We start from the raw sequence: 18,708 nt of genomic DNA, 5'->3' as shown, positions 1-18,708 counted from the left end.
AACTATTAAATCCTCCAGAGGTGAGCCCCTCATTGGATGAGAACATCTACTTTAATTTTAGTGCTGTTATTAATGTTAAAAGTGTGAATTTCCTTAAATTCAAGGTTGAAACACAAGTTTAAAGGAAACCTCAAATCACCAAAAATCTACTTAGGGAAATATTGCTGGGTAAATATTTTTTCTAAGTATGTTTAAAATTAGAATGACCTCTTACTGAACTCAGTCCAAAAGGTACAGAAACACAAGATATAGAATATTGCTAACATATGGTGACATTTAATATTAATTATTTGGGCTTTGTATTAAATCAATAAGATTTAAGATCTGGGATCCTATTGTAAATCTTTTATTAATACATGTAATGGCTGTTTCAAAGTCTCAGGCTGAATGAAGCATCTGGGGAAAGACTGTCCCCAGAGTATGAATTGAGGTCTGCTTTGAATAGCAGGTTCCAATCTTTGCTGATTTATTCCCATTTTTAGATCTTTGGTCTTGTTCTCTTTTGATTGAGCCCAGTGTGTGGTTTATCACATAAGAAAAACAAAACATTATATGCTTCCAAAGTTATAGGCCATTTGGTATAATGAATGTTCCATCTGAACTGTATGTCAAATTTCCTGTTTCAAGTACCGTAAGCTTGGGATTCCACTATAAATTCAGGACAGAGGGAATCACTTGGAGGATTAATTAATAATTTCCACTGTAATAAAAGAAGGATATGTTCTTGGCTTCCCTTCTTTCTTCTTTATTCCTTAAAGACATGTACTACTTTTGAATGAGTTTAATGCATGTTGCCCTTTTATAAACAATATAATACCCTAGTGTTCATGGATATATATATATCTATTAAACGTATAAATATAAAAAAGGAATGATAAACACCAAATTCAGAATAGTTATAGAAGGTGGGATATGGGACTTTGAAGGGATACATAGGAGGCTTCATTGTAATGGTTTCTTTCTGAAACTTGGTGGAGGGTACATGGATTTCATTATATTCTATATATTTTTGTGCGTGTGATAATAATGTCAATAATAATCAAAGGTCTGGTTGATTTACCTAATTAATACCAGAGAGAAGTGTTTTAATTTAACTATTATGAAACCAAAGGTTTTTATTTCTCCCTCCCTCCTTTGTTTTTTTTTGTAAACATCTTTATCGGAGTATAATTGCCCCACAATGGCGTGTTAGTTTCCACTCCATAACAAAGTGAATCAGTTATACATATACACATGCTTCTGTATCTCTTCCCTCTTGTGTCTCCCTCCCTCCCACCCTCCCTATCCCACCCCTCTAGGTGGTCACAAACCACTGAGCTGATCTCCTTGTGCCGTGCGGCTGCTTGCCACCAGCTACCCGTTTCACGTTTGGTAGTGTATATATATGTCCATGCCACTCTCTCACTCTGTCACAGCCTACCCTTCCCCCTCCCATATCCTCAAGTCCAGTCTCTAGTAGGTCTGTGTCTTTATTCCTATCTTACCCCTAGGTTCTTCATCCTCCTTTGTTTTTTTCCTCTTTCTTTTTTTGGTAAATGAGGTCATACGACCCCTGCCCCCCTCCCCTGATATTGGCATATGGTTAATAATCACATACAACAGAACATCTCAACTCAGTTACCTTTGTGTATATTTATAAATAGTCTAGTTTTGGAGGCAGGCAGGCTGGGGTCTAGATTTGCTGTTTACTAGGTATGGGAATTTAGGCAAGTTACGTAACCTCTCTGAACCTTGTTTTTTTAATTCATTAGGTGTAGACTATAATGATATCTACTTTTGGATTTGTGGTGAAGATGAAATGAAATTGTATATGTAAAGATTCCGGTGTGTAGGAGGTACTCCGTGGATGTTGACTTCAGTTCTGTTCCCCACTTTGGTGCCCTCCAGTGCCTTGCATACTGTGAGGCACATAGAAGGCACTCAGAAATACTTAGTACTTGACTATATACTATATTTTAATAAAATTTTAAATTATTTTTAGGAGGACTTTCGACTGCATTTTAGAAATATTTCAAGAATCATGGATTGTGTTGGTTGTTTGAAATGTCGACTGTGGGGAAAGCTTCAGGTAAGCATATCAGGCTCAATCCTATTTTCATCCTTTGCACAAACAATTTTCTGATTTTTCTTTTTTTCTTGTTTTTATTATAGACTCAGGGTTTGGGCACTGCTCTGAAGATCTTGTTTTCTGAGAAACTTATTGCAAATATGCCAGAAAGTGGGCCCAGTTATGAATTCCATCTAACCAGACAAGAAATAGTATCATTATTTAATGCATTTGGAAGGTTAGTTTCTACCAAAATTGTTTCTGCTAGCCAAGTAAGTCTAATGCAACATGTATACTTTCAGATAAAACTGGGTAAGAAATACCCTTTTTAGTGAAATTATCTCACTACAGAATCCTGTGATCTTATGAAATAACTTTGTAGATACACACAATCATTAAATAATATTCTTTATTTTCATCTGTTGACCTTTATAATCATGATTAATTCACTGAGTGGACTTCAATATTCATCTTGCTGAAACTGTATATTTTTTCTGTATTATTTAAAAGCATTTGTGCTGCCCAAATGTTTTTTTGAAGGTCCTGGAAAAATCATGTTGTGTAATATAGGTGTACACATAAAATTTCCATGTGAACTCACCATTGTGTAAAAAGGTTAATAGTTCTTTTAAAAATAACTTGCATCAAAATGATTAGAAAATAAACTTGAAATAAGGAACTTACCTTATAAAATTTAAGTATAGATACATTTCTTCTAGCCTATCATATCTAAAGAATGCAGAGATTTATTAAAATAACATTTTCTAAGGACTACATTACTTCACTTAAAAAAAATTATGACTAATATTTTGGGTTTGATGTAATTGACGTTCAGAATTATTCTCTAGTATACAGAAGCTTGACAGTTACATTTGAGTACTTTGCAACTTTTTTCATGGTGGAGAACAGAGCTAAAGTACACTTAAAATAACAAACTACTTTTTTATAAAAGTTAGTGAAAACAGTTTGATCACACAATTACTGTTCTCACTCTTTATAGTCCAAAGGCTTTGATTCTTTGTATATTTACTAAATATGGTATATTGATTAGTTTAAGTGTTCATATACTTATGCATATTTAAAATACATATTTTACTGCTTATATACTTTATACCTATGTACTTTAAATACTAAGCATATGAATATACTTCTGAATTCTTAAAATATCCTAATATTTTAATACTTACATAGTTTATAATTTTGCATTTTGAAACTTTAATACTAAGTTATGAATAATTAAAAATAACTAATTTCTGGGCAATATTATCTTAGTTTTGACATGTCAAATTAAGAACTGAAGCTATCTGTTTTACATTTGGCATCACCAAGTGTAAAATAGCTAGCTAGTGGGAAGCGGCCACATAGCACAGGGGAGATCAGCTCGGTGCTTTGTGACCACCTAGAGGGGTGGGATAGGGAGAGTGGGAAGGAGATGCAAGAGGGAGAAGATATGGGCATATATGTATATGTATAGCTGATTCACTTTGTTATAAAGTGGAAACTAACACACCATTGTAAAGCAATTATACTCCAATAAAGATGTTAAAAAAAAAAAGAACTGAAGTGCATCAAAATAGATTAAATGGTTTATGCACCTTTATATTCGCTGAAATAAATTACTTAAATATTTTTCTGTGTTCTGAAAATGGAAAGTGAATAACGTATAGAGAAAAATTATCTAAAATAGTTTCTAAGTGAAATTTTTTTTGGTTACAGAATTTCAACAAGTGTGAAAGAATTAGAAAACTTCAGGAACTTGTTACAAAATATTCATTAAAGAAAACAAGTTGAAATGTGCCTGTTTCTGGACAACGGAGGCCAAAGAATGGAATTTCGTTCAAAGGCATTAATAGCAATGACAGTCTTAAGCCAAACATTTTATATGAAGCTGCTTTTGTAAAAGGGAATTATATTGTTTTAAGTAAACAATTTTTAAAATTGTGTTAACTCTATGTATAATATTATTGTGAGTAAAAGTAAAACTTTGATAATGTGGTACAACTTTTAAAGTTTAATATTAAGTAAAATCAGGATTATCAAATTCATATATGGTAACCCTAAGTAAATGATGTTTTAATAATTTTGTGTAAGAAGATGTAATATAAATAAAACTATGGCCAATGTGACAAGCATTTATAGGAAAATGCTAAGCAGGCCCCTGATGACCCAGTATTAACAGCCTAAAATTTTTCAACATTTAGGGTGACCAGATTTAGTAAATAAAAATACAGAATGCCTAGTTAAATTTAAATTTCAGATAAACAACAAATAGTTTTTTAATACAAGTATGTTCCATGCAATATTTGGGACAAACTTATACCAAAAAATTATTCCTCCTTTAAAATTCAAATTTAACTGGGAGTCCTGTGTTTTATCTGGCAACCCTACAATACATTGGTATGAAACAAATCAGTTTTAGAATTATCTTGCTATTTTGATTGGCTTATTTTGGTGTGTAGAAAGATACAATGATAACTCAAAGGCATAGGGGATTTCTAAACAGTGTGAAAAGTTGAATAGATTTATATATTTATTCTCATAATACTTTCCCTAATTCTGAATAAAATTTTGGGGAAACTTTTTATTTTTATATAATTTCAAATTACAGAAATGTTTCCAGGATAGTACAAAGAACTCTTTTACCAGATTCCTTAATTGTTCATATTTGCTTTATCTCTCATGCTCTCTCTGTATACATACACACGTATACTATTTTTTCTCAATCATTTGAAAGTCAGTTACAGGCATTGTGCCCTTTGAACCATGAACACTTCAGTGTGAATAATTTTTTAATGATTTTTTTCAGGAAAAAAAATCTGGAACTATATAATACTATAAGCCTTAGAATCAGGAATCATTTTGAGTTCCAATCTAAAATTCTTTTTGAGTTTTGTTACCCTTTTAATGCTCGATCTGTATAGTCATAAGGCATATAATTTTTGGTTTTTGTACATGATGTTCATTTCTTTTTTCTCATGAAAACTAAACTGTAATTTTTAGTGGTTTTCATTAAGAAAAGACCTTCAGTGATAAAAATATATGAAGGGGTTTAGGAATTTATACCACATGGTAATTGTAGGGAAAAAAGAAACTGTATACCTCAAAGTCATGGGCCCTCTCTGTATGTCTTGGCAGGTATATCATGTTGAGATGTAACATTATTAATAAAGCAGGGTTTATTTATATAATGGCTTAGAAATGCCACTTTATACTACTGTATACTTTTTCTTCTCTATGTCCGTAAGGCCTGGTACAGTGTCAAACACATAGTAGGTGTCCAGTAAATATTCGTTGAATGAATGTATGAAAATGTAGTCAGTATATTTAAATTAATAATCACAGAACTAAATTTCACAATATATGTCCTATTTTCCTTTTACCCCTCATTTGAATAGGGCAGGAGAAGAAAGATACTAACCTACTATTAAGCCATTATTCTTGGAGACTCAAAGGACTATGAAGTGAGCACCAAATATAAAACTATAAGGACATTTGTAGTACTCTGAAAATATGGTAGATCGGTTTAAATGGTTGTTTCACCTGTATAACTCTCTAACTCTCATCTTATGTCCCTGCCCTTTTTTTTTTTCTTAAACAGCTAATCTTTTTGAAAGAATATTCCTATCTTCACTTTGTCACCCTCCACTTGCTCCTTAAATGAAATTTGGCTTTTGGCTCAGTAGTTCTTAACAGTATTGTACTTTGAAGTCTAAAATCCCAATTGTAAATCCATGGTTTCGTTCACAAGCCATTTCTTACTTGACCTTTTCTTCTGCATTAGACACTGTTGATAGCCCCTCCTTTAAAAAGCTTTTTTCCCCTGGGTTCCTTATATTTCACTCACTCCTGGGTGCCTCTTTCATTTATTCTTTAAGTTATACCTCAGGCTTTCATTCCTGCTCTCTTCACCACCACCACTTCTCACTCTTGAGTCCTTCCAATTAAATGACCTCTAAATCCTTATCTTTACCCCAGACTTCTCAGTCCATCTGCCTTCTACACATCTTCAATTGGTCGTCCCATAGACACCTGTGTCTTAAAAAGTCATTCTCCCCCAAACCCACTCTTATGCCTGTGTTTCTTCCTTTGGTTAATTTTAGAACCATCATCATCTAAATTCTCTAGGCTCACTTCTCTCCTCCACTTCTCCCCTGTCCAGCCGACGTCTAATCTCTAAGGATTTTATCTCCATGTTTCTGATATATCACTGTCTTTCCATATTCACTGCTCTTCCCTAAATATGAACCTTTCTTCTTGTCCCAAGCCTGTTTCCTTTCTCCTTTCTTTCGTCCCACAATGCTACCAAAGTGGGCTTTCTAGAAGCACTCAAACAACGTTACTCCCTGCTTAACACACCTCAGAGATTTCATGAGGCTTTAGGAGGAAGCCAAACCCCTTTCCTTGGTGTACAAGCTTCTCTGATACGGGTCTTTCTGCTCCCCTGACCCCATGTTCTGCTAAAAACACACAGTTCTTCAGATGCAGCATAGTCAGGCCTCCACACCTTGGTACCTGCTATTCTCTTTCTATCAAGTGCCCTAGCCATCCTTCCCCACCTGGAAAATTTCTGTGTATCCTTGCAGGCCCAGCATAAAGCAACACCTCTGTGAAATTGTGCTTGTTCCATCCAAGGAGGATCATCTAACTTCCTCTTTTGTGTCATCACTATAAACCTACCTCTATTGTGTCACTTATTGTACTGTATTGTTTTTGTTCTATAAAGTCTCCTTTACTAGAATGTGAGCTCCTTAAGGGCAGGAAAAGGAACTTTATCCATTTCTGCATCTCCATAGCATAGTTTTTGGCATATGAACGCTTAATAAATGTTTGTTGAATAAATTGCTTTTAAAGTGACAACTTCATTATGTTAATGGTCATATCTTCACTCCAAATATTCTTTACAGTAAGAGTCAGTAGATGCCCAAGGGTCTGTGGATTTTAGGGGGGGTCAATAAAACTTCTCAAACTGTATTCAAAATTTTGTGTGGTTTTGGCAAGTTATGTAAGGGGCCTATTATGGAAAAAATGGTAAGAACTCTTCTTTCAGGGGAAAACATCACTGAAGAATTTCTTGAATAATCAAAGAGCTGCCCAGAATTGTGGGCTAGATAAATTTATACCTGTTTAAGAATCTAAGGGGGAGAGAGACCTTCAAGATTGTGGAGGAGTGAGATATGGAGATCACCTTCCTCCCCACAAATACATCAGAAATACATCTACACGTGGAACAACTCCTATAGAACACCTACCGAATGCTGGCAGAAGACCTCAGACCTCCCAAAAGGCAAGAAACTCCCCACGTACCTGGGTAGGGCAAAAGAAAAAAGAAAAAACAGAGACAAAAGAATAGGGACGGCACCTGCACCTAAGAGGGAGCTGTGAAGGAGGAGAGGTTTCCACACACGAGGAAGCCCCTTTGCGGGTGGAGACGGGGCCGGGGGGACTTCGGAGTCATGGAGGAGAGCACAGCAACAGGGGTGCGGAGGGCAAAGCGGAGAGATTCCCGCACAGGGGATCGGTGCCGACCAGCATTCACCAGCCCGAGAGGCTTGTCTGCCCACCCGCCGGGGCGGGCGGGGGCTGGGAGCTGAGGCTCGGGCTTCGGAGGTCAGATCCCAGGGAAAGGACTGGGGTTGGCTGTGTGAACCCAGCCTGAAGGGGCTAGTGCGCCACGGCTAGCTGGGAGGGAGTCCAGGAAAAAGTCTGGTGCTGCCGAAGAGGCAAGAGACCATTGTTTCTGGGTGTGGCGCGAGCTGCAGCTATCAGCACGGACCCCAGAGACGGGCATGAGACACTAAGGCTGCTGCTGCAGCCACCAGTAAGCCTGTGTGCGAGCACAGGTCATTATCCACGCCTCCCCTCCCGGGAGCCTGTGCAGCCCGCCACTGCCAGGGTCCCGGGATCCAGGGACAATCTCCCCGAGAGAACACACGGCGCGCCTCAGGCTGGGGCAACGTCCCGCTGGCCTCTGCCGCCGCAGGCTCGCCCCGCATCCGTACCCCTCCCTCCCCGCCGGGCCTGAGTGACCCAGAGCCCCCGAATCAGCAGCTGCTTTAACCCCGTCCTGTCTGAGCGGGGAACGGATGCCCTCAGGCGACCTACACGCAGAGGCAGGGCCAAATCCAAGGCTGAACCCCAGGAGCTCTGCGAACAGAGAAGAGAAAGGGAAATCTCTCCCAGCAGCCTCAGGAGCAGCGGATTAAATCTCCACAATCAACTTGATGTACCCTGCATCTGTGGAACACCTGAATAGACAACAAATCATCCCAAAATTGAGGTGGTGGACTCTGGGAGCAACTGTAGTCTTGGGGTTTGCTTTCTGCATCTAATTTGTTCTGGTTTTATGTTTACCTTAGTATTTAGAGTTTATTATCATTGGTAGATTTGTTTATTAATTTGGTTGTTCTCTTGCTCTTTATTTTAATATATATATATACACACATATATATATTTACTTTTTCTCTTGTTGTGAATCTGTATGTTTCTTTGTGTGATTTTGTCTGTATAGCTTTACTTTTACCATTTGTCCTAGGGTTCTCTCTGTCCTTTTTTTTTTTTAGTATACATTTTAGCACTTGTTATCACTGGTGGAATTGTTTTTTTGTTTGGTTGCTCTCTTCTTTCTTTCTCTCTTTTCTTTTTTCCTCTTTTTTGCCTACTTTTAAATTTATTTTATTTTTAATATTTATTTTTTATTTTAATAGCTTTATTTTCTTTTTTTCCTTTTCTTCATTCTTTTTTTTCTTCCTTTTTTCTTCCTGGGACTGACAGGGTCTTGGTGCTCTGGCCGGGTGTCAGGCGTGTGCCTCTGAGGAGGGAGAGCCGAGTTCGGGACACTGGACCACCAGAGACCTCCTGGCTCCATGTAATATCAAACGGCAAAAGCTCTCCCAGAGATCTCCATCTCAACGCCAAGACCCAGTTCCACTCAACAACCACCAAGCTACAGTGCTGGACACCCTGTGCCAAACAACTAGCAAGACAGGAACATAACCCCACCCATTAGCAGAGAGGCTGCCTAAAATCATAATAACTCAACAGACATCCCAAACCACACCACTGGACGTGGTCCTGCCCACCAGAAAGACAAAATCCAGCCTCATCCACCAGAACACAGGCACTAGTCCCTTCCATCAGGAAGCCTACACAACTCACTGAACCAATCTTAGGCAATGGGGGCAGACACCAAAAACAACAGCAACTACGAACCTGTAGCCTGTGAAAAAGAGACCCCAAATACAGTACGTTAAGCAAAATGAGAAGACAAAGAAACACACAGCAGATGAAGGAGCAAGGAAAAAACCCTCCAGACCAAACAAATGAAAAGGAAATAGGCAGTCTACCTGAAAAAGAATTCAGAGCAATGATAGTAAAGATGATCCAAAATGTTGGAAATAGAATCGACAAAATACAAGAAACGTTTAACAAGGACGTAGAGGAACTAAAGAGCAAACAAACAGTGATGAACAACACAAAAATGAAATTAAAAATTCTCTAGAAGGGATCAACAGCAGAATAAATGAGGCAGAAGAACGGATAAGTGACCCGGAAGATAAAATAGTGGGAATAACTACTGCAGCGCAGAATAAAGAAAAAAGAATGAAAAGAACTGAGGACAGTCTTAGAGACCTCTGGGACAACATTAAACGCACCAACATTCGAATTATAGGGGTCCCAGAAGAGGAAGAAAAAAAAGGGACTGAGAAAATACTGAAGAGATTATAGGTGAAAACTTGCCTAATATGGAAAAAGGAAATAGTCAATCAACTCCAGGAAGCATAGAGAGCCCCATACAGGATAAATCCAAGGAGAAACATGCCAAGACACATATTAATCAAACTATCAAAAATTAAACAAAAAGAAAAAACACTAAAAGCGTCAAGGGAAAAAACAACAAATAACATACAAGGGAATCCCCATAAGGTTAACAGCTGATCTTTCAGCAGAAACTCTGCAAGCCAGAACGGAGTGGCAGGACATATTTAAAGTGATGAAAGGGAAAAACCTACAACCACGATTACTCTACCCAGCAAGGATCTCATTCAGATTTGATGGAGAAATTAAAACCTTTACAGACGAGCAAAAGCTAAGAGAATTCAGCACCACCAAACCAGCTTTACAACAAATGCTAAAGGAACTTCTCTAGGCAGGAAACACAAGAGAAGGAAAAGACCTACAATAACAAACCCAAAACAATTAAGAAAATGGTAATAGGAACATACATATCGATAATTACCTTAAGTGTAAATGGATTAAATGCTCCAACCAAAAGACATACACTGGCTGAATGGATACAAAAACAAGTCCCGTATATATGCTTTACAAGAGACCCACTTCAGACCTAGGGACACATACAGACTGAAAGTGAGGGGATGGAAAAAGATATTCCATGCAAATGGAAATCAAAAGAAAGCAGGAGTAGCAATTCTCATATAAGACAAAATAGACTTTAAAGATTATTAGAAGAAACAAAGAAGGGCACTACATAATGATCAAGGGATCAATTCAAGAAGATATAACAATTGTAAATATTTATGCACCCAACATAGGAGCACCTCAATACATAAGGCTAATGCTAACAGCTATAAAAGGGGAAAGCAACATTAACACAATCATAGTAGGGGACTTTAACAGCCCACTTTCACCAATGGACATATCATCCAAAATGAAAATAAATAAGGAAACACAAGCTTTAAATGATACATTAAACAAGACGGACTTAATTGATATTTATAGGACCTTCCACCCAAAAACAACAGAATACACTTTCTTCTCAAGTGCTCATGGAACATTCTCCAGGATAGATCATACCTTGGGTCACAAATCAAGCCTTGGTAAATTTAAGAAAATTGAAATCATATCAAGTATCTTTTCCAACCAAAATGCTATGAGACTAGATATCAATTACAGGAAAAAATCTGAAAAAATACAAACACATGGAGGCTGAACAATACACTACTAAATAACCAAGAGATCACTGAAGAAATCAAAGAGGAAATCAAAAAATACCTAGAAACAAATGACAATGAAAACACGACGACCTATGGGATACAGAAAAAGCAGTTCTAAGAGGGAAGTTTATAGCAATATAATCCTACCTCAAGAAACAAGAAACATCTCAAATAAACAACTTAAACTTACACCTAAAGCAATTAGAGAAAGAAGAACAAAAAACCCACAAAGTTAGCAGAAGGAAAGAAATCATAAAGATCAGATCAGAAATAAATGAAAAAGAAATGACGGAAACAATGGCAAAAATCAATAAAACTAAAAGCTGGTTCTTTGAGAAGATAAACAAAATTGATAAACCATTAGCCAGACTCATGCAGAAAAAAAGGGAGAAGACTCAAATCGATAGAATTAGAAATGAAAAAGGAGAAGTAATAACTGACACTGCAGAAATACAAAGGATCATGAGACATTACTACAAGCAACTATATGCCAATAAAATGGACCTCCTGGAAGAAATGCACAAATTCTTAGAAAAACACAACCTTCTGAGACTGAACCAGGAAGAAACAGTAAATATAAACAGACCAATCACAAGCACTGAAATTGAAACTGTGATTAAAAATCTTCCAACAAACAAAGCCCAGGACCAGATGGCTTCACAGGCGAATTCTATCAAACATTTAGAGAAGAGCTAACACCGATCCTTCTCAAACTCTTCCAAAATATAGCAGAGGGAGGAACACTCCCAAACTCATTCTACGAGGCCACCATCACCCCGATACCAAAACCAGACAAAGATGTCCTCAAAATGAAAACTACAGGCTAATATTACTGATGTACATAGACGCAAAAATCCTCAACAAAGTACTAGCAAACAGAATCCAACAGCACATTAAAAGGATCATACACCATGGTCAAGTGGGGATTATCCAGGAATGCAAGGATTCTTCAATATACGCAAATCAATCAATGTGATAAACCACATTAACAAATTGAAGGAGAAAAACCATATGGTCATCTCAATAGATGCAGAAAAAGCTTTCGACAAAATTCAACACCCATTTATGATAAAAACCCTCCAGAAAGTAGGCATACAGGGAACTTACCTCAACATAATAAAGGCCATATATATGAAAAACCCACAGCCAACATCTTTCTCAAGGGTGAAAAACTGAAACCATTTACAGTAAGATCAGGAACAAGACAAGGCTGTCCACTCTTACCACTATTATTCAACATTGTTTTGGAAGTTTTAGACACAGCAATCAGAGAAGAAAAAGAAATAAAAGGAATACAAATCGGAAAAGAAGAAGAAAAACTGTCACTGTTTGCAGATGACATGATACTGTACATAGAGAATCCTAAAGATGCTACCAGAAAACTACTAGAGCTAATCAACGAATTGGTAAAGTAGCAGGATACAAAATTAATGCACAGAAATCTCTGGCATTCCTATACACTAATGATGAAAAATCTGAAAGAGAAATTAAGGAAACACTCCCATTTACCATTGCAACAAAAAGAATAAAATACCTAGGAATAAACCTACCTAAGGAGACAAAAGGCCTGTAGGCAGAAAACTATAAGACACTGGTGAAAGAAGTTAAAGATGATACAAACAGGTGGAGAGATATACCATGTTCTTGGATTGGAAGAATCAATATTGTGAAAATGACTATACTACCCAAAGCAATCTACAGATTCAATGCAATCCCTATCAAACTACCACTGGCATTTTTCACAGAACTAGAACAAAAAATTTCACAATTTATATGGAAACACAAAAGACCCCGAATAGCCAAAGCAATCTTGAGAAAGAAAAACGGAGCTGGAGTGATCAGGCTCCCTGACTTCAGACTCTACTACAAAGCTACAGTAGTCAAGACAGTATAGTACTGGAACAAAAACAGAGAGATAGATCAACGGAACAGGATAGAAAGCCCAGAGATAAACCCATGCACATATGATCACCTTATCTTTGATAAAGGAGGCAAGAATATACAATGGAGAAAAGACAGCCTCTTCAATAAGTGGTGCTGGAAAAACTGGACAGCTACATGTAAAAGAATGAAATTAGAACACTCCCTAACACCATACACAAAAGTAAACTCAAAATGGATTAAAGACCTAAATGTAAGGCCAGACACTATCAAACTCTTAGGGGAAAACATAGGCAGAACACTCTATGACATAAATCACAGCAAGATCCTTTTTGACCCACCTCCTAGAGAAGTGGAAATAAAAACAAAAATAAACAAATGGGACCTAATGAAACTTCAAAGCTTTTGCACAGCAAAGGAAACCATAAACAAGACCAAAAGACAACCCTCATAATGGGAGAAAATATGTACAAATGAAGGAACTGACAAAGGATTAACTCCCAAAATTTACAAGCAGCTCATGCAGCTCAATATCAAAACAACAAACAACCCAATCCAAAAATGAGCAGAAGACAAAGCAAAGAAGATATACAGATTGTCAAAAAACACATGAAAGAATGCTCAACATCACTAATCATTAGAGAAATGCAAATCAAAACTACACTGAGGTATCACCTCACATCAGTCAGAATGGCCATCATCAAAAAATCTACAAACAATAAATGTTGGAGAGGGTGTGGAGAAAAGGGAATCCTTTTGCACTGTTGGTGGGAATGTAAATGGATACAGCCACTGTGGAGAACAGTATGGAGGTTCCTTGAAAAACTAAAAAGGGAACTACTATACAACCCAGCAATCCCACTACTGGGCATATCCCCTGAGAAAACCATAATTCAAAAAGAGTCAGGTACCACAATGTTCATTGAAGCTCTATTTACAATAGCCAGGACATGGAAGCAACCTAAGTGTTCAATGACAGATGAATGGATAAAGAAGACGTGGCACATATATATAATGGAATATTACTCAGCCATAAAAAGAAACGAAATTGAGTTATTTGTAGTGAGGTGGATGGACCTAAAGTCTGTGATACAGAGTGAAATAGGTCGAAAGAGAAAAACAAATACCGTATGCTAACACATATATATGGAATCTAAAAAAAACAAACAAAAAAACTGGTCATGAAAAACCTAGAGGCAGGACTGGAATGAAGACACAGACATAGAGAATGGACCTGAGGACACAGGAAGTGGGGAGGGTAAGCTGGGACAAAGTGAGAGAGTGGCATGGACTTATATATACTACCAAATGTAAAATAGCTAGCTAGTGGGAAGCAGCCGCATAGCACAGGGAGATCAGCTCGGTGCTTTATGACCACCTAGAGGGGTGGGATAGGAAGGGTGGGAGGGAGGGAGACGCAAGAGGGAAGAGATATGGGAACATATGTATATGTATAACTGATTCACTTTGTTATAAAGCAGAAACTAACACACCATCGTGAAACAATTATACTACAATAAATATGTGAACAAAAGAAGAATCTGAGGAGAAGGTGAGAGGTGTTGTAAGTTATTTCATGCAAGAATTTTTCTCGGCTTAATGTGTGAATAAACATGTACTATCTAATAGCGTATTGGTATTTTAAATTATGGCATTTCATATCAAATTCATGTATAATACTGATTAGTGTATACCACCTCTAGATGTGAAGTACATACAGTTATACACTTAATGATAGCTCAACTTAAGATTTTTCAACTTTACAATGGTGCAAAAGCGACACAGGTTCAGCAGAAACTGTACTTCCACTTTTGAATTTTGTTTTTCCCAGGTTAGCAGTAGGCAGTATGATCCCCTCTGGTGACCTGGGGCAGTGGTAGCACTGCAGCCCCCAGGCAGCCATGCGATCAGAAGGGTAAACACACCACACACAACCATTCTGGACCCATAGGACCATTTTGTTTTTTTACTTTCAGTACATATTCAATAAATTATACAAGATATTCAACACTCTTATAAAATAGGCTTTGTGTTAGATGTTTTGCCCAACTGTAGTTTAATTTAAGTGTTCTGAGCATGTTTAAGGTAGCCTAGGTTAAGCTGTGATGTCCAGTAGGCCAGGTGTATTAGATGCATTTTCACTTACGATAAGCCAAGGAAGATCTGTAATTATAAGCTCACTGAAAGCAAACGGTCTTTTGTAACTCCAGGTATTTTTCTCTTTTCTATGGTAGCACTAGGCTTCTTATCCTTACGTGACAGAAACTCAATCGGTGTAGTCTGTTAAGAGAGATTAAGAAAACCAGACCTCCAGATAAAAGCACAAACACTTTTATTTTTAACAGTAGTGTTTTGTTACAATTTAGTGAAACAACAAATAAATACATTCATTGGCCACAGCTATACTTTTACAACCAGTTTAAAACTGATTATATAGCTGAGAAACACCATTAAACAATAAAAAAGGCAGCTATGCATAAAAAAGCCACTTTAGCTATAAATTACATTTTTCATAAAACTACTACCAGCTATAATGAGTGGCAAGAATTTCAAAATTAATGACCACCCAAATGAAACGATAAAAACAAGTACTGCTAACCACTGTAAAATTACACACTTAAGCAATGAAATTCTCTGTTCTAATTAAGGAACCAAAAAAAAGGTTTGAAATTGTCATCATGTGCTTCAGTGCAGGATGAACAGGGAATCGATAGCCCTTTGATTTTAAAACAACTCCTTCTTTCGAGACCAGGCTTAAAGTGCTCCTAGTGCTTTGGAATTTTTAAGCAAAAACTGGGCCAGAAGTTTATCTTTTTTGTCTTTGGTGATATATTGTGGGAGATGTGTATAAGGAGACAAATGCAAGAATTCAGATACCCTGGTCAGGGGTAAGAAATTTACAAATCTCAGATTTGGAAGAATCAACTAATGCAGCTGAAAGAACGAAGTTATTTTATCTGAAATATTTTTAAAAAGTTACCTTTGCTTATCTGGTCAAATAGGAGCATTATCTAGGGAAGTCTAGGGAAGCTTTACTAGAAAAAATTTACTTTATCACTTTGAACCCCGAGGACTAACAAAGGCAACACAGATCTTCTCAGTTAGTTCTAGATAATTAGATATCTAACATTATTAGGAAAATAAATAGCTGGCATTCTGAAAAGAAACCCAATAACTGAAGTCGCAATCAAAATATACTCAGGTAAGTGCATGTTATGTTGTTCTGTTACTACCAAGGTTAACTTCTATACTATAAATTTTTAAATAATTTGGTTGCATTGAGAGAATTTATTATAAATAAACCCAAAGTAACATTTATAAGTTTATGCTTTTAACTGAATTCAGAATCATTTTATATGATAAAAAGATGAAATTTCTTTGGCTGTGTACCAGCCTTCCAAAAGATCAAAAGCATTATAAATTTCATTTTTTTCTTGGGGTTTCACTTATTGTTATACTTTTATGAAGTTACTGAATCAATTAATCAAAAAGTTGAAAGGTATTTTATGTAAGAGCAGAAATAAAACATAACTTTCCAATCAAAGTAAAGACAGAAAATGATAGTTGTATTAGTTCCAGTTCTGAAGAAATAGATCAGCAAACAATTGTATATATAGTTAGTCATCTTTAAGCATGTTGTGACAACTTCCCAGTGTGCCCATTACCTTGGCATCTTGAGGTATTCAGCATCTACTTCTTTCCATATAGACACTGGTAGAAAGTGCATTTTAAAATTCTCTATTACCTTAGCCTACCATGTATTATTTTTTAGATCCAAGGTAGGACATCCAAGACAGTTTTAATGTAATTCTAAAAGTATTCCAATATTGTGAACCACTGGTTTTATACTTACCTAGTTAGTACATTTACATAAGTTGTTCATTTAGTCTACTGCTGGAATTAATTTGAATTAAATTTAATTTGGCTTTTCCCATATACAAGATATAAAAATGTGAAAACTAAAGGAGGAATTACATGTCTTACAAAGTATTGCACTTGAGTTCACTGCAATAACGTATCATGATTTAATTTACCTGAGGATAATCCTGATTCAGTAGGAATAAGTAAGATTACCTATATTTTGTTTCAGCTAAATTGAATGCCTTTGAAAATGTATTCATGTTTTAACTCAGAATTATACATTTTATGAATAGTTCTTAAATGCATCTGTAAACTTGTTTAGTCCCAAGAAGTTTCTACCGAAATCTCCCTATGCAAAAATTACTATTGCTTTCTTGAAGAATCATGCTTAAACTACTACATATATCTTAATCATACAAAATAATCACTTGACCAAGTCTACTCAAAGTAGCCACATAATTTTGACTGGTATACTTTCCTCTTGAAGAAATGACTGTGGCTTTCCAAAGAACACTGCTGGTCCTCACTGTAAAGGATTACTACTGTCATTTGTTTAAAATGATTATTTGAATAATTTCAGTTGGTACTGTACAGTCATGCTTAAAACAACTATCTTCAGTGATTACATACATTTTAGTAGATCTTTTAAAAGAATGGTACATTTGTATGCCTTCATTCTGTGCACTGTTCACATATAAACTTTATTGGGTAAGAATTCCACATGGAGTACACTGCTGAATATACAGGCTTTGATTTTTGTAGGGAAATTGCCTCCTAATTTGGTGTACAACATAATATCCCAGTGTGAACACTGGGTATGACTTTGGGGACTGCAGTGTACTCTTTCAGGACAAAGATAAAAGTGCAAATATGCAACTATGCATTTGACGTTCCAAAGTCAGGATGCTTGGAGGCCATCAAGTGCCTTAAGATCTAATCCCTCTTTTCTGCCGCTCCAAACTTTCCACTGCACTTCATTTTACCAGGACGAGGTCAAAAGTAACAGCCGTGTCCCTTACTGGACACGGCCACATTTCGAGGCTTTGTTTTCGGTTGCAACAGATAATGGAATGTTTATGTAGATGTAATTTAAACACACAGGATATACACATTCATGGAAAACGATTGAAGAATCACGACTTGGTAATGCCATCAGTTTTGTGGTGTTACATATAAGCTATGGTGATTGTTCATATCTAAATTACTACAAGTAAAGAGCAAAGGAGCAGTATCTGTCATAGGTCCATTCAGGTGGGGAGAGACTGTGTAACTGTTGCTGCCACACCCAGTCATGGTGCCATACCAGCCCAAACCTTGTGAATTTGATAAACTGCAACAAAAAAGGGCAAAAAAGCCAAAGGACTGTGATCAGGATGTAATAAGTCATGTTGGCATTGTTAGTTTTCAATGAATTTTATAATACAGTTAGTATCGAATATATTGAAATATGTTCTTTGCTAAATAACATAATGGTTCTCTACAAAATTCAATGACTTTTATCTAATATCCTTGATTCTATATCACATATTAGAAAATAATGAATTAATACCACTCAAAACTAGTAGAACTTGATTATCAGATAATAATAATAACAATATAGTGCTTATTATGTAGTAGGTTCTATTCTAAGATATGTTTGTGTGTGTGTATATATATGTATATGTGAATATACATACATATGTACAGTATGTTTACACACACACACACACACACACACACACACACACTCATTTAATCTTTACAACCATCCTATCAGATAGGTTCTATTATCATCCCTATCTAACAGATGAAAACAGACTAAAAAAACTGAGGTTAAGTAACTTGTCCAGATGAAGTGAGGATTATAGAAAATGCTACATCAAACTCAAAGCATTAAGGCTTTACATCAAACTTTTACATCAAACTCAAAGCATTAAGGTGTGTATTAAGGCTTTCTCTTTGCACTGCCACATAGCTAATGGTATGGAC

The 18,708-nt window shown here is 36.4% G+C and overlaps 2 protein-coding genes across 8 annotated transcripts in view; one reads left to right on the top strand and one right to left on the bottom strand.

Annotated features, from left to right (window-relative positions):
* Window positions 1–6,904, top strand: part of ERO1A (endoplasmic reticulum oxidoreductase 1 alpha) — a 44,516-nt gene extending 37,612 nt beyond the window's left edge. For 3 of the 7 annotated variants that reach the window (XM_089907708.1, XM_089907711.1, XM_089907712.1), the window contains 4 exons: window positions 1,982–2,068; window positions 2,152–2,285; window positions 3,764–5,508; window positions 5,646–6,904. In XM_089907708.1, the coding sequence (XP_089763834.1) occupies window positions 1,982–2,068; window positions 2,152–2,285; window positions 3,764–3,824 (282 nt within the window). In that variant the 3' untranslated portion in view covers window positions 3,825–5,508; window positions 5,646–6,904. The other 4 variants (XM_089907710.1, XM_089907709.1, XM_089907714.1 and 1 more) reach the window with 4 other exon arrangements.
* A 10,811-nt stretch (window positions 6,905–17,715) lies between these two features.
* The window catches only part of GPR137C (G protein-coupled receptor 137C), a 51,728-nt gene continuing 50,735 nt past the window's right edge, over window positions 17,716–18,708 (bottom strand). The window contains exon 10 of the mRNA XM_089907721.1: window positions 17,716–18,070. Coding sequence (XP_089763847.1) covers window positions 17,893–18,070 — 178 coding nt within the window. The 3' untranslated portion in view covers window positions 17,716–17,892. The remainder of the gene's footprint in view (window positions 18,071–18,708) is intronic.

Source organism: Delphinapterus leucas, chromosome 2, assembly GCF_059928025.1.
Source record: "Delphinapterus leucas isolate spDelLeu-1000000601 "Yukka" chromosome 2, BTC_Dleu_Yukka2, whole genome shotgun sequence".
Lineage (NCBI taxonomy): Eukaryota > Metazoa > Chordata > Mammalia > Artiodactyla > Monodontidae > Delphinapterus > Delphinapterus leucas.
This window is presented reverse-complemented; position numbering and strand designations above follow the sequence as displayed.